At 35.8% G+C, this 24954-nt stretch overlaps 1 protein-coding gene across 2 annotated transcripts; it reads right to left on the minus strand.

Annotated features, from left to right (window-relative positions):
* Positions 1-1870: 1870 nt before the first annotated feature.
* NUP37 (nucleoporin 37) lies at positions 1871-24947 on the minus strand. Of its 2 annotated transcripts, none has more exons than XM_027665257.1 (10): positions 24855-24947; positions 23072-23291; positions 20750-20874; positions 19668-19740; positions 14964-15058; positions 6804-6894; positions 4464-4645; positions 3484-3534; positions 3017-3110; positions 1871-2244 (listed from the first exon to the last, which is right to left on the minus strand). In XM_027665257.1, exons 2-10 carry the CDS (start codon positions 23225-23227, stop codon positions 2131-2133), a joined length of 981 nt encoding a protein of 326 aa, XP_027521058.1. In that variant the 5' UTR covers positions 23228-23291; positions 24855-24947; the 3' UTR covers positions 1871-2130. The 2 variants fall into 2 exon arrangements, with proteins under 2 accessions (XP_027521058.1, XP_027521068.1); XM_027665267.1 differs by lacking the exon at positions 24855-24947 and adding an exon at positions 23977-23995.
* Positions 24948-24954: the final 7 nt, after the last annotated feature.

The raw sequence follows: 24954 nt of genomic DNA on the forward strand, positions 1-24954 counted from the left end.
AACAAAAAGCTGATCCAAAAAAATCTCCAGACATGCTGTCACCTGATCCTCCACAAGGGGCAATAGTTGTTTTTAATGAGGTGGTCCAATGAACAGCTGAAAAGGTCAGTGTGGATTAACATTTGCTTGATTTCCCACAGAGTGTTCTAAATCTGTGCCTGCAAAGGGTATTCAGGTAAAGTTTTCTCTATGAAACTGATATTGCCTCAATGATTCTTCTCTCAACTGAATTTAAGCTAAAAACCTCCCCTATCTGTATGATCTTGGTATGTCAGAGTATGCACAAATCTCGGAAACGGAGTTCAGAGAATTATCAACCCTTGACAGTTAAACAGACTGAGAAATACAAATGTTAGGTGTTATGTAGGTTTATTTTTAAAAAAAAGAAAAGAAAATGGAAAGTAAATGATAAATCATTTGGAGTTCTCTGAAAATGGCTTGTCATGTTGCAGTTTTCCAAGCACTGTGCTAAGGCAACATCAGAGGATTAACTAATTATTTTGTATGGAAGAACATGCTAAAAACATTAGCTGCTTGCCTTTTTGTTTGTTTGTTTGTTTTTGTTTTTTGTTTTATATCCACATTACTTTTTGCCAGTATAAAATGAAGAGCCTGGAACTTGGCAAGATCATTCTTTGGTAAACAGTTTTAAGTAGTCCTTAAAAACAGTATTAAAATTGAGCATTGTGGCTTCTGAATTAACTACAGAACAAAAGAATTTCTGCCCTTTATCCTCTTGAATCTTAAGCAATTCTAAATCAAAAAAGTCTCAGTCAGAGTGCACCTGCACATACCTAATGCAAACTGCCCTTGTCAATATGAGTACTGGGTATAGTGTATGATATTCTGCATAGCTAAGAGCTCTGAAAAGCTTTGCTCTGAGAAAGGACAGAAAAAAGCCAAATCTGTTTCAGTTTCACTACACACCAGAAGGACAGTAATGCCCCAGACCAATCCTTCCTTCCAGATCCACAAAGAATTTTATCTGTGTCTGCAAGCGAATTAAAGCACCTGTTAAGCCTGCAATCTCTGGTCTAACTATGGATACAAGATAAACAAAGCACTGTTATCTTGAAATATCTTCCACTCTCCTTATTTTACACTTTAAGCACACACCAATCAAGACTGGAACTTATAAGGAACTTTATATTCATCTTTTAGGTAAATTTCAGTGGCAGTTGTAAAGCAAAAGTTCTCAAGGAACTAAAATAAGTCTTACATTTTAAAAGGTGACTGTACTCTCACTTATTGTTGTCCTACTTCTGAATTGGTTTTATGTGTCCTGCATAAATAGGAACAAACAACAGAACAATTTGAAATATAACTACTGCTGATAAGGATGGCTATGATGCTACAAGGAGCTGTTACACTAGCTGAACATCTTGATGTCCCTTCACTTGCAAAAACGTGCAAAAAAGATACTGAAGACAGGAGTTATGTCTGTCTTTTTCTTCCTTTACTTCATTTCTGGGTCTTGTATGGGAAGGACAGGAAAAATATGCTTCTAGAAAGCAGAATGTCTTTGGTTTTTCCTGTAAAGGCTGGAAGTAAAAGGCTGTAAACAGAAAAAACCCCACCATGCTGTTTGACATGCTTGAAGTAAATCCCTCTGTCATCTTAAGAGAAATAATACTGCTTCAAATCATCATTCTGATTTTACCATTAGCTTCTTCACTGTTCGTGGTAATTTAAAAAACGTTCAGGGACAACATTTTTTTTCTTATAAGACAGTGATGGTTGGGAAAGTTAATACAGAGACAGGTGTTCTTTCTGTAGGTACTCTGGACAATTTCAGAGTACTTGAGCTGTGTTAGTGAGATCGTCAGACTGGGGTTGCTGGACATAAAAGCCCTTAAAAAACACTTAAAAATTAATTTTACACCAAATACTATATTTAAAAAGTACATTTTATTTTAAGAGAAATAACCAAGTATCAGATGTACGATAACCAATTTTACAAAAGCTCTTACAATTGCAAGCTAAAAATCAAACACAAATGATTCATACCTTACTTGTTCCTTTCTTATGTTCTCCAAGTGAATAAATACAATTACAAAGAGTAAATGTCTTCATTTTAATAGAAAACAGGCATTATGCTGTAAAGTTTCATATTAAAGGCAAATGATTATTTTACATTTCAGTTACCCAGAAGAAAATTTTATGATCTCCTCCAACTGCACATAATGGAAGAGTTCTGTGCCATGTCAAACCAGACCCTACAGCTGCAGTTCCAGTAAGAATGGGCTTCAAAAAAAGACAGAGAGAGAGAGAAATATCAATGCAACTTCCCTTATAAATGATTTCTATACCACGTATACCAAGTTGCATAGACAAATAAACACTACAGATTAAGTACTCCTTAACAAATACAGTTAAAATACAACAGAAATTCAACTGAAAAATCTGATTCTCCTCTTAGTTTCCATAGCTACTTACTGCATTTAAGTACAGCAGAATAGTCCATAATAACATATTGTTTCAACTATTTACATTATTATAAATGTTATTGTTATTTTAAAGGCATACTTTCAAACTTAAAAGCCTTTTTAAATGAAATTATTTCTGTTATTTCAGTGTGCTCACAAATAGTATGTTTGGAGGTAATACTCTTACTGTAAGTAGTACAAATGTATGCTGACTCCAGCAAAACCAAAATATTTCCTATGCTTTGCATTTTCATTCATGATTTAGAACGCAATTAGTTCAAACCAGTAAAATACAAAACTAGCTGGTTTTAGCCTCCTTAGTATTAGAAATATCGACAAATTTATTAAATAACAGGTTATAGGTGGTTTTCTTCCCCTTAGCACTGATATGGCAAAGAAAACTAAAACATATAGATCAAGCAGCCTTTAAAATAGCAGGTTAGGTGTGCTGCAATTTTTTTTCCTTAGTATGGATGTCACAAAACAAAATAAAATAGGTACAACAAGAATAATTTCTGGATGGTTTGGGCTAGTTTTTAATTGTAGCTTTTTAGTATTATGAGGAGAACAGATGAGACTCAAAAATTTACCTGGGGATGTCCTAAGTGATGAACCAGCAGTTGAGTAGTTGTCTTTCCTGGATATCCAGTGGTTGCAAACAGATTTTCATTCACTCGGGACCATCTATGAATAAAATGAATGTACTTTTCAAATACTGCTGTCACATGATCAGTAGTGCATACAAAGTGGAGTTCTCTCCCTTGTGACTGTGTGAGGATGTCAGATATTCTACTAACAGAGAATAAATTTAGCCAAATGGCTTGTAAATGCCTCATATGCATGTTGTTGTTAAAAAGAAAAAAAATCATGGGAATGTAACGTGTATACTAAATGTGGGTCTATAAACTTTATACACCAAGTTTATATAAAGTTTATAGACCAAGTTCCCCTAAAAATGACTTAACTGAGACCAGGTTCCTAAACTCACAACTGCTTGTATAAACATAGATTTATAGATTTGTATAGACAAACCCCACAGAATACAGACACCACATACCTGAACAACCTGGCTCGATCAACATGGACGGGTCGCTTATCCTGTGGATAACTAAAACAGACATTCAGGGTTGCTCTGCAAACAACTACAGCTCATAATGTAAGTACCAAAAGCATGTATCATTTAAACAGTGAAAGGGACACATTGTCTACTCTCTGTGAAGCACCTGAGGGAAAAATAGAGCATTCCTGCAGCTTACATCTCAGTTTGGAGTAGGAAAATTGAAGTAGTTATCCAGTTTATTATGGATCAATAATTATCTATTTATGACTTAGAATGAAACTTTAACACATAAAACTTAAAATGAGAGGTAAACAGTGAGATTCTGTCTCAAATGGACAAAAAGACAGACAATGTTATTTTTAACAGATAAATATTGATAGATAAAGATGAAACAAAGAATACCAGGGAATGGTCTGTACTGATATCATAATTACTGATAATTGTTAATTTATTTACTGAATAGTTTATGCAATATATAGTGCATTGGGACTATATGATTAATATGATTAAGGCACTGGAGCATCTCTCTTACAAAGAAAGGCTGAGGAAGCTGGGCCTGTTCAGCCTAAAGAAGAGGTAACTGAGGTGGAACCTCATCACTGTAAGTATCTGAAGGGAGGGCGTCAAGAGGATGGACCAGGCTCCTCCCAGTGGTGCCAAGCAACAGGACAAGAGGCAATGGGCAGAAACTGATGCACAGGAAGTTCTACCAGAAAAAGAGGAATAAATTCTTTACTGTGTGAGTGACAGATTGCCCGGAGATTCCAAGACCTGTCTGGATGCAATCCTGTCCCCTGTGCTCTAGGATGACCTTGCTTGAGCAGGATGGTTGGACCAGACGAACCACTGTGGTCCCTTCCAACCTGACCCATTCTGTGACTCTGTGACTGACACGTTGTATTAGCCAAGTAGCTGCATCTCCTCACGTACTGATTAAGAACAGAATAAAGAAACCTCTCTCATAGGTATAAAAATACCTGGAGCGAGTGATATCCCAGATCAGCCAATCACTTCCAGCAACTGCTCCAATTTTAAGAGTATTTTTTAAACACCAGTCTGCTGACATCAGTGGTGTTTGTTCACACTCTAGGGAGAGAATGGCCTGCTGTGTAATTAGATCATAGAATCGGATTGTTCCATTCTTCTCTGCTACCATCAGCTGTTAAAGAGAAATTAATAGAATGTGGTAAACTTAGCATGTAATGAAACAATACCTTTTCTACTCTATAGAAAACTTAAGAGTACATTTAAGCAAACATTAATAATACTAAAATAGATACAATTTTTCACTTTGTACCAGAAAACATTCTCCTGGACCCTCTTCTACCAATAAATAAAAAGCACTTTAATCTATACTACTGTTACACTGTTATACATAATTATTTTAACTCTATGTATCTATAGGTATCTATGTATATAATTTTGGTGGTTAGAAACACCAGTTCTTAACCACCAATGCACTGTGCTTTTAGAATTTTAAAGCAAAATGTTATTATTTTAGAATGGAAAAGTTCCTTTTCTGAGTTAAAAGAACTGACTGACAGACATAGTGCTGTAAAAAAGAAAGGGTTATCAAGCACTGGAACAGGGTGCCCAAGGAAGTGGTGGAGTCACCATCATTGGAGGTGTTCAAGAAACAATTGGACCTGGCACTTCGTTGATATGGTGGTGTTTGGTCAAAGGTTGGACTCGATGATCTTAGGTGTCTTTTCCAACCTAAATGATTCTGTGATTCTAAACACAGTATTAATCAGTGTAACTGTACAATCTGATTTTATATAACATCTCTTACTTCATCCTGTAACAGTTTGCAACAGATTTTATCTAAACTTTTTCCATTAAAGTAATACATTCAAGCAGTTGTTAATTACGTACTGTAGGAAGAGCTTCCTGATTAAATCATAGAATGATAGAAGGTTTGGGCTGGAAGGGATCTTAAAGATCATCCAGCTCCAATCCCCCTGCCATAGATATGGAGATGTTCCACTAGACCAGGTTGCTTAGGGCTCCATCCAACCTGTCCTTGAACTCTTCATGGAATGAGCATCCACAATTCTGAGCAGCCTGTTCCAATGCCCAGATGACAAAATGAGATTTTTCTCCATGAGGTGCATTGGTTCTTAGATAGTCATGAACAATAATTAAGAAAGGCAAAGAACCATAAGAAACACTACTCTGATCACATTTAAGTTTGTTTGGAAAAACAGAACTGTCACCAAAACATGCTTTTCTGCAAACTAAAGGACATGGTGCAGTAAGCATTTTCACCTGCAATAAGCTTTTCAGTAACTACTAAGTCTGTAAAGTTTTATGAGCATTTTGAAGGGGCTTTCCTTTAAAAAAATATGAAATCCTGTGCCTATCTCTGATAAGAGTCAATAAAAAGACATGCTAATAATAAGTAAGATCGTGTACTATTGCAATATTTTTTAGCAAAGCTAGTAATTTTGTTGTGCTAACAAAGTTGCCCAGTAACAAACAGCAGCTAACGCGTTCAAGTGTGATCCTGTCTGGATCAACAGTTTTCCAAGCTTTCTTAGTAAGGACAGATACTGATATTGGTGAAAATGTGATGAGAATAGAGCTCCTTCTTCCCTATTGCTATGTAAATACTTTGATATCTTATTTGACTGCTTTCTTCTGTTTTAAGTATGTTTTTTGTGGTAACCTGAACAACTATTTGTAGCTGCTTAACACAGTTACTGATAGGCACAACAGGAATAATAAATCCAAGACAGCAGGGACTAGACCCTTAATGGAGCTGGATATTTGGATACATATCAGCTGATTCATCCTCCCCAGTACAATAATCAGATAAGTACAAAATCACAGTCCATTGATTTGATTTTTCAAAATGTATTTCATATATGGCAAGCAAGAGCAACAACAAAAAAATCCCTTGCTAACTTCAAACAGATACTTTTCAAAGCTTGGCATGCACTATAAGAGTCTGTGTTTCTGGTGAACTGTGTTACCGTAACTGAGTAAAACCCAAGCTTTTCTCTGGTAAGCTTTTCTCTGGTATTAATCTGTAAGTTAATATGCAATCAGCAGAACAGTTATCAACAACAACAGATGTATGTAATAAAGATGGAATATTTCTGATGGGAGGAGTAAGGGACTGAGGGTAAAATGACAAGAATGGTAACGAGAATTAATTTACAGTCACTTCACATTAGCAGATCCAACGGATATCCAGTTACAATGTACACTAGCTCCCCAAACTTCAATGATACAGCATCAAAGATTCATAGTTTAGTTAAGTCCCCCTCCTGTTTTTTTAAAGGTGATGAGGGTGAGAAGCTGAAAACCACAACCTTAAAAGCCTCCTCAGGATGCCAGCAAACACTCATTCCAGGAGAACGTAAAACAAAATGGGCCTTCTCATTTCCTTCCAAATCCCAGACCCTTAAAAAAAAAAAAAATAAATTGACTGCAAATACATTAACTTTCAGTGCCTCAATACATTCACAAAGGAAGTGACCAAATAGTGTTCATGCTGTATCACTTCAGGAAGTCAGTAAGAGTGGTCAGTGCTGCAGATAATGTATTTTAACACTGATGAGCCAGGCAGAGCCTCCATTTAAGTATCAAAATAATTTGACAATTTAGTTATCTGAACATGATATCTGGATGAGATGCTCCCACTTTTTTCATAAGTCACCACTACGCCTTTGTACTGTACCATAAACTCAGTGTTGGTCCAGTTGATACAAGCAACTTAGAATGTAGTACCAAGAAACTTAAATCATCCACATTGCCATGTAAAGGATAAGACCATGCATTAAAGTATTTTGGTTGCCTAATATATGAGTTTCCAGCATTTCCTGGTAAGACAAGTTTGAGTAATGGAAATATAAGAATCCAGAAATGAAGCTAAGGTAAACAAAAGGATCTATGGCAGAGGTAACATGAGGCAACAAAGGGTCTTGGCAAGCTTTCAACAAATAAATCACATGGGACAGTTTATTCTTTTCCTTTAGAAAGACTTGCAGTAAGTATCAAGCAGCCATAACAATGTTAAAAAATCAGCAATATTTGGACAATATGGATTGACAAGGAAGTGTATGCTGAAACTCCAAAATTAGGTGATGACTGAGTTTTCTTTGGATACATTCAATATGACTGTTAATGAGCTATGAAGCTACTTTGTTTATAAAATGCAACAAAACCAAAACTGAACCTCACAGAAACTGATTTTTTCCCTACAAAATCAGTAGCTCAGTTGTAGGACAAACACATCACAGTTGTGAATATCAGCCTGAACTACAAGGCTGAATACTATTTATATGCATTTGGACACTGAAACATACACATATATCCTTCCTCTCTGACATGCAAAACCTTGGAAACAGCCAATTTTTAAAGTTGTGTTCTGCCCAGTCTTTTGAGTTAGATGAGTGGCTACATACTATTATTGTTTATTTTAGAGGATTTTTGCTGACTTCCTCCAGACTTTTTCAGTTTATATCTCACCAGGGTGCTTAGAGTCTTATATTTAAGAGATTTCAAAAAACTCTTAAATAATACATCATAAGTCTAGACAAAATATATGGGAATAAAGTAAATATATTTAATGAACAATGTTGTTTTCTTGTGCCAAACCACAACAGATCAAATATTTGTTCTCCCTGCAGAAAACACAGGGTCTCTAATCTTGAAGAATCAGTGTCCTTATTAAAAAAAGTCAAAACAAAAAGCTGACAAGTGTTTAAAAAATGAAATATCTACTTGATTAGGTAATTTAGAAACATACAATACTTTCTTCTACTGCCAAAAATTTTGCCTTGTAGATTTGTCCAAGTCAAATCAACACTTTCCATGTGTATTTACTGTGCAGGGAGAAAATTATGATACAACAGAAGATGGTGAATCATTTTGGCAAAAGGAACAAGCCATGATGTTTCCTTCCCTGAGGTGAGTGATGTTATTAGGTGTTGAGACCGAAATTTATATTTTTACCTCCCTAACTTTGTTATTTATAAAGTTACCAGACTTGTATCTTGTACTTTGTAGGAATGGCAGGACTGCTAGTAACAAAGAGTGGAGGGAAGGGATAAAAGCCCCTCTTATATTTCTTTCTTTCTTTCTTGATATCAACGATGGTCTAATTTAGTTTTGAAAAAAAGAAAACCCAAACAAAGCCCCAAAAAACCAAACCAAGCAATACATATCAAAGTAGATCTTTGTCTGAATGCAGCAAGTCTACACAATTACATATGTGTTCAATTTCTTTGTGACTAACCCAAGTAAAAAATGTGCAAAGACCAAAAATTAGCCAAAATGAATTTCAATTACTCAGTTACTCAGTAATCATAACCAAATCAGCTACAGATGCTAAAGAAAACCCCTCTACTTTTGTCTACATTCCTATCATGTAAATCAATCCAAGACGACTGAGCATTTTGTCTCCCATTCAAAACTCTTGAAACTTTACTAATATTATCACAATTTTATACCAAAGTAAACTACTGTCTACTTTTCTCCAAACATCTGTATCTTTCATAAACCTGCAATGTGTCACCCTCTTAATTCTCCTCCTCCCTTCATCAACTATTGTTGTATAGACTTGTTACTGGGCTTGTGGTATTTTTTTCTGATGTTTAAAAAAAGCTCCACAAAAATTTAATGGGGAAAAGTCTGAATGACTGCAGTTGAAATAATGGCCAAAGTTTGATTAATGGAAAGTCTCAAAAATAATATGTAACCTGCTCAGTAAATTAATTATTTTTTAAAGTAACTAAGGACTGAGAAATTATATACTGCAATACTCTCAACATTTAAACAAACACAAAATACAGACACAGTTGCAAATGCTGTTAAATCTTGAGATATTAGAACATTTCTCTTGTCACTCACATCCTGTAATTAAACAAAGAAATGACAACTGCAGTTATCTCAAAGCTTGAAGATATTCAAGCTCCCTTGGATCAACTATATTTTATGTCATATGCATGAATATGGATAATGACATGCTGCATATGTGCATTAATTTCATCATACAATGGACTTTTATTACAGTCGGCAAAGTATTTATTTGAACTCTGAAAACCTGTCTTGTGGCAATGGAGATGATCCTTATTTTATATTCTAATTTTCTGAATTATGAATAATTCTAACTAGCAGAATCAAATCCTAACTGCACTTGCTGCAATAGTAAAAGAACGAAACCATATTGCAATCTTCAGGCATTTCTCAAATCACCAGAAGATGGAAGTAAAAGTAGGAATTCTTCCAAAAGAAGATTTCAAATAATTTTAGTGAGTGGGGTGAGGGCTAGAACAAACCTTGACATCCGATAAGATTCCCAACCACAAAGAATGATCAACTATACTTGAACCATTACTCAAACATTATTCATATCCAATGTGGTTTTGTTGTTTTGTTGGGTTTTTAATATCTAACTTTAATATGTTTCTTTATATCTCCATCAGAAATATTCCATGTGCAAGGAAAATCCTATCACTTCTGAAAAGCTTAGAGGACTATAGAGAAAGGAAAGATTCCTTTTACTGAAATCACACAAAGGTAAAGTGAAATTGTTCCTAACTGAGCACAAGGAGTGAGGATATCTCACTAAAGGAAAATGGAAGTGGACAGATTAGTTAACACTGCAGAGAACACAACCAACATTGGCCTTATCTAAGGTCTTCTGCCAACTCCATATGGATGTGGTTATCAAAGATCTGGAGGGTACTATGCAGGACACATAAGAATAGAAGGCTGAAGTGGAATTGCAGAAATTCCTTCTACTGGTCAGGTGAAATATTCAAGACAATTTCTAGTAATTTATTTTATTTTACTGACAAAGAATTCAAGTTATCTAATGCGAAACCAGAGACCACACAGCATTTTTGAAAAAATGTGAAGCTTCATTTCTATCCTTTCAACCAAAAAAAAAAAAAAAGTCTGCTAAGAGTTATCAGGTTATTGTTTCCAATACAGATGTAAAACTAAATGCTGTAGTATGACTTTTACTGAGAAACTGAACTGCAATTCTGCCAATGACTTTCTAAAATACAAGTTGACTTCTAAACAAATCTAATGCAATTATTTCTATTTAAAAATAATTTATAGGCTAGACTGTGTTCTAGCACTGTGTGACCCTTAACATAAATAATAATGTGCCACACAGGAAATTACTACATCATCCTCGTATTTTGAAGACTTCCTAACTAAAAGCCTATTCACCCACACTTAAGACCAGACTGAAATAAGATTCCAAGTATTTGCTTCGGAAAGTGTTTTTTTTTTTAAGCTGATGGGAGAGCAGTTAATGTTCGCACTGCGGTTGTGAAGTACAACACAAGTTGGTTAATATTTGCATTGTGACTGTAAAGTATAACAGAATTGTGTAAGACCACATTCAGGGGAACAGGGATACATATAAAAAGTGGGTAAATTTAAAAACTGGACTCTTAAAAAATATTCAACAGTCTTCTTTATTTTCCTCAATTATAATGCAGAACTAGCTTGATAAATTGGAGTGAGCATACCTCAGAAAGGACAGGTATTTTGGTGTGACATTTCTTATATGAAGAGAGATTGGAGAATCCAATCACACAAATGGATGAAGATAGAACAACATGAAATAAGACACCTTTTATAAAAACATTGGTAAAAATCCATAACTGACTGCACTAAAATGGGAAGATACAAATAAAATATAATTTTTATAGGTAGAAATAAGTGATAATGACAACTTTTCAATACAGCCAAAGGCTGAAATATTTATTGAGTACACAAGGTAAGATTCAAGTGCAATGTGCAACATGTGCTGGCAATACATTAAAGGACACAAGACAAACAAAATAAACAAGAGTTACCATTAGCTTTCCTACATATTGTCTAGAGAAAAACCTACACAAAATAACTGGGGCATAAGAGTACCATGTAAAAAATATATGCTTCAGATTACCCCCCCTAAAACCAGATGGAACACATTTTGATAGTCTAGTTGATTTAGCTTTCAGAGATATCAAACTTTTCCCCCAAATCTCTGTCCAGGGAGCAGAGCTAACCTTCTGATGGACTGGCATTTATGTTACATGCAACATAAACACTCAACTTCACAGTGACTGATAAATTAATTCACAAAATCATTCTCTATGAAGTGACATGAACCATGGCCTAAGCAATTGAACAGAACTCAGAAAGAAATCAAAGGGAAGGAAATGCACAGATAGAGTGGAAGACAATGCAATCGTACATTCTTTTGCACACAAAGAGAGAGGAAGACGATGTAGTTTAAGGAATAATTAAAATTAAAGAAAAAGAGAGAGTGAGGGAGGGAAAGGTATGGATCAGTCCTTTTCAACTTTTTAAAATACAAACTTCTATGATACCAAGGAATGGACAAGCAGATTACTTTAATTACACATAAACATTATATAGAATTTTGACACTGAAATATGAAAGTTAGATTATGAAAGAACTAGACTTAAAGGAAAACAATTAGATTAAATTCAAGAGGCAATTTACTTTTCTGCCATGACCATATTTGGCTTTCAGCAGTAATGTAGAAATATCCTAAATTTGATTTTTGACTGCACATAAGAGATATTTACTTTTGTTACTTCAGTTGCACTTAATTTGTTATCACATAAGATATATAAATGAAACTGAGTCAAATTTTTGTTTAACATAATGTTAGTTATTTCAGCTATTTCCTCTGCCATTTCTTTAGGATTTTGCAATGAAACATTAGAAATATTTTTCTATTTTTAAAGAAACATTACAGCAATTCTGAAATGTGTAAACAAGTGAAATGAAGCAAAATTTTAAAACTGCAATATCCTGCCAAAGATACAGTTTAACTCTATGCTTATGAACAGCTTCATCCATCTTGAAATATAGCCATGCCTGGGACCAAAAAAGAAAGTAATATATGATATTTAGGACTCGGGATTTGAATTTTTCAATCAACTTTCCAGATGTAATTTTTAGCTACAGGAACTTAGATTTTTAATATAAATACAGTTGTAAGTAACTGTAACACAGTGAGTTTTAAGAGTGTTCCAAAGGTGTCTTCTTTCAGAAAAGCAATTTTTTTAAGGCAATATTAGTTTTGACATTTTTGGTGCAGTGAAACATTAGATTATTAAAGTGTACTGCATATTTACATACCAACACCTCTTTACTTGTCTGTGAACGCACATAACACTTACTCACAACCACCTGACACAGATGACCACTGCAAATATTTTTATGCAAGAGTATTTTTAGTTCAGCTCTACTTCACAGCTGGAAAAAAGTCTTGTGTTGTGAGATCAAGGCCAACAAAGACAACATGCAAGAAACAACAAGCATTCCTGAGTGACACAGCAGCAGCTGAAAGGTAAGAATACTGAATAGAACCAGTATCTGACTTACACTGTCTGTCCTCCAGACTTACACTGTCTGTCCTCCAGCCAAAATGACTGAACCCAGCTCTGAGATGCCACTGTTGCAGCAGCTTGTGGCATGTTGTTGCATGTTGAGTACGTGCAAACTGAAAATCTCACTTCCTTAAGTCTCTGCTAAACTTACTGCTAAACTTTCTACTGAGTGAAAGCCAAAGAAGACCTAAACATGTTTGTATATATTCATTATGTACTGAAATATTGTATTACACCTTTATTAAGACTTAAAAGTGGAACTCAAAACTTTGTGTCCTTGTACTAACTGTTAAAGAACTTTATTCCACCGGTATTAACAGATGATGTGTCCTGAGAACAATTTCAGAATAGAAACTCAGTACAGACAGGAGAATTACTCCTCTTCTTACATTACTGCTGAAGCAAATTACACAGTAAGTTAAGAATGATTTTGGTAAGTCCCAAGGAATGCATTTTCCATTAGTTTTGAAAGTGTAACCTTTAAATTCAATAGAAAAGGTCTTCATGCCCCACATGTATGAATGGAAAAAATAAGAACTCAAGTAGCCAAAAAAAATCCTACTTATTTCCCATGGCTTTTAACCAAAGACTTTATGGTTTATGGCATAAAATGTCCTTCATAGTTACTAAGCTGAAATCTTGTTAGTATATATTAATTATATCATTTTTAATTCCTTTTAAAGTAGTATCAATTAGACTACTGGTTTTAAAACAGTTTTCTTTCATCCCAGGAACACTGAGCATTTCATAAAATAAACAAAAAAAGGCCACCTGGTCAAACAGCTTTTTGCTGAATAAGCCCAATATGAGTTTAGATTTAATAAAGAAATCAAGGAGAGGAAATAAATCAGAACAAGCTACACATAAGTCATACATTTCTACTATTCATTCCTAATGATTTCTGTTGGAAATACAGACAGGGCATCTATGGAGAATCTGCCTACTCGTCAAAGTAGCATTTCTGAGTTCCTCATGGGTGTTAAAATCACAGGCCTTTAAGATTTTCTATTTAGGTAGGACAGAGTAGCTCAACTAAAGCTACTAAACTGTGATTTATATCAGTTGATATAAATCTCATACATAAAATCTCATACACTGAGTAATCTTTCTAAGATCCAATCAATTCTTTCCTAACAGGTAGAAGATGGCTTTAATGAAAAATGACATTTTTTTCCCTGAGTCATTTATATAGGAATTGATATGGTGGTAACTTCAAAGATCAAATATACAATTCATATAATCGGAGAAGAAACTAAAACAGTTCCTCAATTGAGAAAGTTTTGAATTATCACAGTTATCACAGAGAAAAGATGATGCTTTCTCAACTCTTGCTGCTCTGCTGCAGTGACCTGCAAAGCCTGCACAGCTGCCCTTCTGCCACTCCAGCTGCTTTGAAGGGATAAGAATAGCAGCTTTTAGCAGATTCAAGGACTCTATTAGAAGAGGAAGATGAGTGACCTTTTAATAAGGAAAAACTCCTGTACTACAAAACTTTAACCAGCCTTTTCCAAAGCATTAAACCATGTTTCCCTTCTACTTCCAGTAATATATATCTAAATACATGGGTTTGAAGCAGCTATAATCATGGTATTTTGAGCTGCCAGTACCACTGTGTAAGTATTATAATGATTTTAGGCTATGTCATCCTCACCTCCTGGTAAGGCTAATAAATTTGGGTAAGCAGACAAGTTCACATGTGTTGATTTTAAACTTGACTCGTCTGATGACAGAATGGATAGAGAGGGTCTATATAATTCAGAGCTGAGCTATGCATGGCTTTTATTACTGTCCAGCATGGGAAAAAACAGTGTATGCAATTCCAAGACACAATAGTTTTTTTCACATTGAGTCTAGTTGGTTCAAAATATTGTTTTGAAAAAAAAAGAACTCAAGTCACAACAAAAAGCCAGTCTGCAACCTATGTTAACAAGAACAGTCCATTTTTTGTCTTGTTAGTGGACTGGCTTTGTCAGTGGGCCATGAAGGCCAACTAAAAATAAAAAAATAAATGCTTATTTGTTTAAGTGAACATGTAAGGTATTCACACATAGAAAAAGTCAAACACTACTATTTCAATAGTGCTTTGAACAGAATGCATACCTGCAGGTGTGATCATCACTTACGCTTGCAACCTCTTGACCTTCACTGGGAGCAAACACCAGATCATTAATGTAATCTGAGTGGCCATCAAATGTCTGTCAACCAGAAAAAAATAAATACTTTTACTTTAGAGAAAAAAAAAAATACTTTTACCTTAGAGCTGCCTGCTCCATCAGCCCACAATGTATTTAATAGAACTGCTAATGGAAAGATGTGTAAGATAAAACTATCATTTTACATAGAAGGTAAAACAAATGTTTATCGGTAACTGGGTTTCTTTAAAATATCTAATTCATGTGTAGATTCACACTGTAGGTGAAAATACCCCCTCACTATTCTTTGTAGTTACCACAGAGGTCAGTTTGATGCTTTTGCTTGACAGAGATCAGTGAATCATACTAGAGCTTTTTATCCTTCTTTTGACCACTGAATTTTGAAGGTAGAAGATAACAAATCTCAGAAACAAAGAGGAGAATGAGCAGGAAGTGAATGTGTGCATGATCTACCCATATTAAAGAACTCTGATTACTGGTAAGAAACTCTGAGCTCTGAATAGTAATTTTTCCTACGGGTTCCTGCAAGCAGCAATACAGTTTATCCTGAAGGAGCAATAAACCAGCCACTTATCCAGCACATGTCCTTTTCCAAGCAGTCAGTGCACAAATTGCCTAAGAGGATAGGTCTACTAAAGATGGCAAGCCAAAAGGCTACCTTTAGAAAAAACAGTGAAAAAACACGCAGTGAAAGAAGAAGAAATAGAAGACAATGCACCATCAAGACCTTGAGAAAATCAAAAATGAGGAAAAGCAGTAGAAGCAAAATCAAGCAAGTCATACAGTACCTCAGCAATTACCCACAATTTCTTTTAAGCATTTGAGAAGAGCAAACACAGTGCATTGTGCTCTCTGCTTTACAAGCTGTTGTGCTTAAGAGAAAACAAAATGGGGTATAGCTCACATTCTTCTTTTACTATGAATTAACAGATCATCCATTCTCAAATAATAGGAGACAAGCACTCATGGTGTGAACGCACATGTGAACTGCCAATCAAAAGCAAACATCTGATGTTCTATCAGAAAGCATAAAGTCATTTCAATGGAAACCTTGTTACTGTGTAATTCTTCTCATCTGATGCTTCTTAATCGTGACATTTTTATTTCTGACTACTGCAAATAATTTATCTGTAACAAAACCCAATTTAGCAGCACAGCTTTTCTGAAGGAAAAAAACCCTCCAGTTTTAGTAAAAATTAAGTTATATAATTCTTATGTATTTTGAAGACTGTTCAGTTATCTTGGCCATAATATCAAAACACCTCTTCCCCCCCTTAATTCTATTAAGTGTTTTGTATTTATCTACAGACATCAGTAATCTTTTGAAGTTTACAGTATCATCAAAAACCTAAAGTTAAATTACTTATACACATTTAGTAATAAGCAAGTATGCAAAAGTCATCTCACTTAGGGTCCAGTTAAAGTTTAAAGTACTTTCAAATTCATTCACGTGGGGGCTAGGTATGAATAAATCATCTCAGGTCTCATTAGAAAAAAATCAGCTTTCTCTGTCTGTGCATTTATACATATTTACTCTCATTAAATACATCTGTGGTGTTTTTGACACGCAAATGTCCATATGTAGATATATCTGGTATTGTTCCATCCTCTTCTATTCAGTCCCACTGATTAAGTCTCAAGGCATAGCTGCTCTTGTTTTGCCCAGCAAGGTATCATAAAAATGAGACAAAAATATCCTATGGATAATAGCATGAGATGGAGAGATTGCAGAGGAAAACAAGGTCAAATGAAAACAAGTTCCACAATTTCTGAAAGGGAAACACACCACCTTGTCTCTAAGTATAGCTATTCTGAGGAACAAATTCAGAACCGATAAAAAAAAATATTTCTCAAGCACACACAAGAACTAAATCCCCCTCTCTAAAAATTTTATGAATTCTTCACCAATTCAGTAGAGAAACATTTCCAGCAGCCAACTTTATTTTTTCCAATAGGTCCTAATTTTATTAAAACCTAATGGATTATACCAGAATGAATATATCATAAGACGATGCTAAACTATTTAGACAGAAATGCCAATTTTTTGAAAATTTTCAGCATTCTGAAAAATGCCTCATTTTACTCCCACGGTTCTGATGAAATATGCTTTTTATTAAACAAAATTTGAAGCAGGAGAAGGAAGCCATAACTCATTTCCAAATGAAAACCTCAAAAGAAGAAAAAGGTTTCATGAAGATCCATCAGTCATATTTTACCTTTTGTTTTTTTTTGTTGTGGGCTTGATCCAACCCATAAATTTTGGATTAGTTGTGTTGACAAAGTAATGGAAAACTCGGTGTGCTTCAAGTTCCTTCTTGATGATTACATCAAGACAGCCTTTCCATGGGGAAAACAGAGTAAGATTACTCAGTCTATCCCTCCAGAAGCAACACATACAAATTGTTTACTATAAAAGACAAAATGTTCAGAGATTACATTGTGACTGTAATCACATACTTCCTTCAGCATTGTTTGCAGGTTCTGTACCTCTCCTGAAAATCCCATGTGTTAAGTATGCATTATATAATGGATAAAAGTTTTCCATGCGTTCATTCTGAATTCAACCTAAGGTTTATGAAACAGGCTTCCTGAGGTATCAGTAACTGTTACTAAGAAGCCACTGTATCAAACTTTATTGAAAGCCAGCTCAGGGTAGTAGCTCATGGAGAGTTTGTGAACAGTTGAGACTCTGCATGTGCTTTAAATCAGAGTTAGGCTTTATTTTTTTCTTGACAAGAAGTCTAATGATTGTCTAGGGATAAGAAATTAAGACCATTACCCAGAGAAAGGATTTTCCGCACTTTCTATCAAAAAACCCCAGAAGACATTTCTGGAAGACAACTTTTACCAATATAAACAATAAACACACTAGTCCACATTCTTTCTTTTCATTAATGAGTTGCCTGCTAATAGGTAAAAATAGCTATCACAGTACGTTCTTAATAAAGTTCTTAGACTGTTAATTCCAGTGATGGAGCTGGCACAAACAACTTTAACAAACAACTTTAACAGCTTTACTGTTAAATTCAAGCCATTTGTATTGAATAGGCACCAAACAATTACAGAATCATTAAGGCTGGAAAAGACCTCTGAGATCATTGTGTCCAATCATTAACCTAACACTGCCAGGTCCACCACTAAAGCAGGTCCCTGAGCACCACATCTACATGTGTTTTGAATGCTTCCAGGGACAGTGATTACACTACTTCCCTGGGCAGCCTCACCACCCCTCTAGAGAAGACATTTTTCCTAATATCCAATCTAAACCTCCTCTGGCACAACTTGAAGCCATTTCCTATCGTTCTATCGCTTGCTACCTGGAGAAGAGACTGACTCCCATCTGGTTACAACCTCCTTTCAAGCCAGTTGTAGAAGGTGATAAGGTCTTCCCTGAGCCTCCTCTTCTCCAGACTAAACACCCTCTGCTCTCTCAGCTGCTCCTCATAGGATTTGTGCTCCAGACTCTTCACCAGCCTTGTGGCTGGACACGTTCCAGCACCTTCAATGTCTTTCTTGTCATGAGGGGCCCAAAACTGAACACAGGATTTGAGGTGCTGAGTACAGAGGGACAATCACTCCCCTAGTCCCGCTGGCCACACTCTTTCTGATACAAGCCTTGTTAATCCAAAATAAATTAAAAAATTAAGAATTTAGATGCTGAATTTAAGTCAATGAAGTCTGTAGTACCAGGCTCATCCCACTGTTTCATTATTTCCACTTATTATCCACCCATCAGTTACAATGTTAAAGTAACTTCACATTCTGCTAAAAAGTTAAAAGATTTAATTCACACCTTAACATTAAAGTCTGTTGTCTGAAATACCATAAAACTGGCAGATACGACATAAATAGATAACTTTAATAAGGAATGACAGAACTTTTAGAACTATTTGGTCAGAAATGCTATCCAAGTTGATAATAAATATGTCAGTTATCCCACTGCCTTGGTGGCAAAGTCACATAAATTGACCAAAAATGAAAGAAGGAAATTAAAGGTATGTGCATGTATGAAGCAACATAAAAAGCATTTTCTTTAAAGACATTTTGGCTTTGGTAACATCCATCTTTACTTCTTATGCCATGCTTTTATTCATTCTGTTATCAGTATGACCAGATAAGTGACATCCACAATTCATTTAGCATGACAACTGTCATTGTCTTACTAATACAAGCCAACAAACCACAAAAAAAGTGTATTATTTTCTCCTTTATACCCAATAAACCACTCTCAGCAAAAGAGGCATTATTATATTCTAAAGCAGTAAAAACCAAGGAACACTCCCCCAGGTTTCTTTGTATTAATTAGCTTTGCTTATTCTTAGATAAGACCTCACAAAAAAAAAAAATTCAAACTGGATAGCACAGATATCTAACTGACAGTAGTACTCGGACTGGGACATTGTTTCAAAGGAAGGACTTTGAGGAAAATCAAAAGATCATGTAGCCGATAATTACAGTTATTCCCACTCTAAAACCAGAAATGTATATACAATACAATAATTATCCCTAAAGATGATGGATATAGGATCTGTCACAGTTCTGTGCTCTATCTCATACAGTACATCAAGCAAAATGAGCCAGAACAACAGTTAAAGATTAGACTTCACTAAAGACTAAATTACCTTTTAAAAATCAGTTTAGCTGCCCTTACCTTAAATTCATTCTTGTCTTGAAGGTCTGAAGTAAAGAGTCTTAACTTCCTATCAGAAGCTGCAGTACAAAACCTGTACTCAACAGACAAAAAAAGGCCTTTCAGTCAATCAACATTGCAATGGTTGACTTTTTAGCAGTTTTCCTTCACTTTAAACCTGCAAAGTGACACGCAAAGGAAAAATCAGATTTTGAAAAATACCAAAAGCATCTATCTTAGCTTTTCTGCTTTGGCAACAAGTAGAGTTATAATTGGAACTTATCAATAGTGTGTATCAAGTGCCAAGAATACTTTTCCATAGACAGAAACACAAAACATTTCACAAAGCTAAATCTCAACCAATTATCAATTATCCATTAGCTGAAATGTCTTTCATAACTGCCATCGAAACTTCCCTTGGAAGAAGTTAAGAGGCAGAGCACAGAAAAGAACCCTCATTATCAGTGGTCTAAAATACCAAAACATAAAATTCATAAACCAATTTCTAACATATTTAAACCAAAATACTGTACAAAAACGCAGCAGTAAGCAACTATCATAATTCTGAAGAATCATACAAACTATTGAGAACATTTTAATTCTTAAGTGCACATTTAATAGCTAACTATCATTCTAAGATTTACACCTCAGTGTCTCTCATAAATAGTAGTTGATCTGCTCTAAAACACAGCAGACTATGCAGACCACTACAAATAAATAGCTTTAAATAGCTTTATAGAGGAAGCCATTACAATGATCTCGTACTTAGAAAAGTTCTTAAATCCTTTTTCACAGATGTACAAAGAATGAACTAACTACATCTGAGGTCCATGAAAATAATGAAAAAAGTATTATTTACTGCTTGTTCACTGGGGACAGGGTCAAGGGGCACAAGAAGTAGAACAAAAAAACAAACAAATGAACAAAACCAAACAAATCACCAACAAAAAAATAAGATAATGTTCTACTGAAGTGTTCAGAGACTTCATCAGTGATTTCTCAAGAGTTAGATTTCACTCATAAGCTTTGAACAGTCTAGTATTAAGGAACTAGGGAAAACAGATAGGAGACAAGGATTCATTGTACTCATTTAGTGTAAGTACCTTATCTGGGGAGGTATAGCATCAAGTCTAGTTTCAGGACTCCATGCTATGGCGTCAACTCTGATTCCGTGGTGAAATGTTCTTAGTGTCTTATATTGCATGCCTTCCACTTCTGCATCCTCCTCCTACAGAAATATTGCAGTTAGGTGATTCAGAACAATGTCTTGGTGACTTCTAACAAATCAGATTGATATGAAATGGAAAGGCTTTCAAAATTACACATATCTGGGATCTTTTTAGATTGTAACACCATCAAATTGAAAACCTGGAACACAAGGAAAGTATTAACTTGAAATATTTAAGTACTTAAAAATACATTAAATGACTGTAGTCTCAAGCCAGAGGCCAGAGCAGAGTGAAAAAACAAGGACTGACTTGCAAAGATGCTGAGCTCATTCTTTGTCCAGGTAGCATCTTCACAGATACAACTAAAGCCACTTATAACAGCAGGGTAAGTAAGTACACACTGCAGTGAGGGGAAACAACGTGAGCAAAAGCAAGGATGTCATTTAAGCTCCCTTTTCTCTGAGCTGCTTTTACACTATGGAAAAATGCTAGCACTTTCAGAACAGCAGTCTTCAAACAGCAGGAGCTAGAAAGGTGACCTCTATCATCTAACTATAATTACAAACTTGTTTATTCTTCCCATTGGTGAGAACACCGGATGGTGAGAAAAATGAGACGAGCTGGGGTTGTGGACTCCATCAGTCAGTTGACCTCCAAAAAACTTCCACAAGTTTTCAAAATATCTAATGGATACTTCTACAAAATTTTCTCTATGTCATAATTCTGGTTTATGGTAAAGAACCTTCTGTATGCCTTCTGCATAATGTAGAGGCTAAGCAGAACCTAGCTGAGGATGCATGACAATATCTACAGTATTCAATGCTTCTCAACAGGGAGCAAGAACAGCATTTTCCTCCCCTACTTTGACATACTCAATGACTCCACACGTAGAAGAGAAGTTATGAAAATTATAGAAAAACTACCTTGTACCAGTGGTTGTCAAAATTTTAATTGCTTCCTTTTCAAGGCCTACACTAGAAACAAGGTAGAGAGCAATACAGATGACAGTATGTTTTTATGGTCTTTCAGAAAAAATTCCAACAATAAGACCTCTGGGAATAACAATAATAAAAATACCAGTTATGCTATTATTCATAATAGACAAAGTACAAAAATAATACTGTATAATAGAGAAGTGAGATGAAGGAAAAAAAACTTAAAAATTTCAAACCATTGTCTCCAATTGATTTTCAAGCATCTAGGCAAAAAACTCCACCTAATTAAAAACATCTTATACAGCATAAGAATATACAGTACTTGGTATTTCACATTTTAAAAACTTTCACAATATGATGACTAAATAATTTCAAGGTAAGAAAACACATTTTACTGTTTCCAACAGTCTGTGAGAGAGATCCAATAAAAACAATTGGGGGGAAAAAAAATTAGGTAATTATTTCCACAGTCCTTCAGCAGAAGAAATACCTACAAAATTAGCACAGACATGTTAGTTCTAACCTTGAAAGTAGTTGTAATCTTTTCTGTTTCACAGGCTAGCTGAAAGCTTTCGAAGATAATTTAATCTAAATAGCAAATGTATGTAGAACAAAATATAACTGTGCAAAAATGTGCCAATTACCAATAAAGAACAATGAGCAAAACAGAGATTAAGTCACATATTTCCTAAGTTGGGCATTTAAGTTCTGAGACATTCACCAACATTAGAAGAGATACTAACATGGGATTACTCTTCCAGTAGAATACTTCCGATTTCTTTGCAGTCTACTCAGAGGGTACAGTGATAGAATGAGAGGTAACAATTTTAAATGGAAAGAGGGCCAGTTTACATTAGATATTAGGAAGAAACACTTTACTGTGAGGGTGGTGAGGCACAGGAAAAGATTGCCCAGAGAAGTTGTGGATGCCCATCCCTGGAATTCTTCAAGGACAGGTTGGATGGGGCTTTGAGCAACCTGGTCCAGTGGAAGGAGGAACTAGATGACCTTTAAGATCCCTTCCAATCCAAACCATTCTGTGATTCTATGATTCTCATCAAAAGGAACTTTATACCATCCCATTTATATCAGCAAGATGGTATTATATCAGTGTGTATTTTATATATATATATACAAACATATATATATATTTCTATTTTCCTGAAGAACAAGTATCCCAGACTTGTTAATGTAATAAACAAGTAAAATTGTCCCGTTTACATAGGGAGAAGAGGAAAGTGGCCAGTCTTCCTATAGCAGAGGTGCTGGCAAAGGAAGTTTCAGGACACAACTAATAAAATCAATAATAGCACAGACTAACCTGAAATCTGCAGGTCCCAATAACTACGTAATTATTGCCACCATAAGCAATGAGGGAACACGCATCTCCACTGTCAAAGGGATTGAATTTTACCACATGCACATAATCTTCACAATCCACAGTGTAAGCAATGTTTCTAGTAGAATCTTGCTTCATTTTCAGTGGACTAAGTCAAGGTATCACGGAAGCAATGTCTTCTCCAGGATGAAAATCTACATTCCTACACAGAAAGTTTTAAAAAGCAAGGATTACTCATTTGCATAAAGAAAAAATGTAAAAGGTATATGTGCCAGAGCAAATCAAAATTTCCTGAAACATCATATTTAAGAACATAAAAGCTGCACTTAAGCTTATTATTTTCAGATGTAATGTAGTTTCATCAATTAAAATATTTACTAACCTAGCATATGTTCAAAACTCTCTACAGACTTCAGCAATGACTGCAGATTTTGTGCTACTCTTGGCAACTCAATAGCAATACAAGAAATTAAGTATGTGCACACACCAGAAAAGTCACATACTGTATTTTAAAATTTTCAACAAATTACAAGAAATGACACATTACTACCTTAAAATTCTCTTTTTGTCTACCTCTTTAAAGATTATCAAACTACAAGTAGAGTTAACCAAAGCTACAGAACTGCAAATAAAAGTAACCATGCATAATCTTTAAACATGATTTCATGATTTATGCCTCCCCAACTGCAGAGTACCTATTACCTCTATGTACTAGAACTTGTACTTTACTGTATTTAACCAATTTAATAAAAAATCAGGTTCTTGTGCTAGTGATTTCAGAATCAGTCCTTTTAGTCCCAGTACAGATTTGATGTTAGTTTAAGCCCTTTTGGGAAATCAGACTTTTAACTACACAGCTCGTGGAAAACCAGCTTGAAATCTCAGACCTTTGCTGTGTTAATGATCTAAAGGTCTCAGCATCCAAGACTGAACATTTTGGTTGGGAGTCAGCCAGGTTTGACACGGGCATTACTCAGACACAGAGAGGCTCTCCACAGTTGTGTGTTTATTTATCAATTCATCCAACAAACCACCACTATAAACACTTAAGCCATATAACTTGCATAGCTTTGCTCCTAAGGCCAAATGCAAGTTCTAACCCTATCTGTAGTTTTCTTCCTTTAAGGCTTCCCACAAATACAAGCCATTATAGAACGATAGAGTGTTAAGGGGTTGGAATGGACCTTAAGGACCACCCAGTCCCAAATCCCCTGTCCCGGGCAGGGACACTTCCCACTAGACCAGGTTGCTCAAGGCCTTATCCAACCTGGCTTTGAACACTGCCAGGGTTGGGGTATCCATGGGCAACTTGTTCCAGTGTCTCACCACCCTCACAGTGAAGAATTTCTTTCTAATATCTATCTAAATTTGCCCTTTCAGGTTGTACCCGTTAATCCTTGTCCTGTCACCGCAGCTCCTGACAGAGTCCCTCTCTGGCTTCCCTGTAGGCTCCCTTCAGATACTGGATGGTTGCTGTGAGGTCTCCACGCAACCTTCCCTTCTCCAGCCTGAAGAGCCCCAGCTTCCTCAGCCTGAACCATCAGCCATCAGACTAGTTTTAAGTGAAAATACCAAAAATATCATTAGCTCCATGACTTCAGGAAACACGCTTAGGGCAACCGAGCCGCGTGGGTGCCCGCTACCTCCGCCCATCCATCCGCCTCCTTTACCCTCGTACTTCCCCCTTTGTCCCTTCAGGGCGCAGCTGCTACTCCCCGGGGAGGCTGCCCCGGCTCCTCCGGCCCGGGGGTCCCCCTACCCGCACCTCAGAGGCCCCTCTGCGGACCCGGCCCCCGCACGGACCCCGCACGGCCACCGCCGGTCCCGCTCCAGCTCCGCCCCTCCCGCGCCGGGAGCGCTCCCTG

The sequence above is a fragment of the Corapipo altera genome, unplaced genomic scaffold, assembly GCF_003945725.1.
Source record: "Corapipo altera isolate COAL_440 unplaced genomic scaffold, ASM394572v1 1, whole genome shotgun sequence".
Taxonomy (NCBI): Eukaryota; Metazoa; Chordata; class Aves; order Passeriformes; family Pipridae; genus Corapipo; species Corapipo altera.

Excerpts from the sequence above, each read along its gene's own strand:
- NUP37 (XM_027665257.1), bottom strand. The coding sequence starts at position 23,227 with ATGAAGCAAGATTCTACTAGAAACATTGCTTACACTGTGGATTGTGAA. Across the intron at positions 3,535-4,463 it reads TGGGATATCACTCGCTCCAG|TTATCCACAGGATAAGCGAC; the intron begins GTATTTTTATAC and ends TGTCTGTTTTAG. Across the intron at positions 2,245-3,016 it reads ATCACTTAGGACATCCCCAG|CCCATTCTTACTGGAACTGC; the intron begins GTAAATTTTTGA and ends CTTTTTTTGAAG.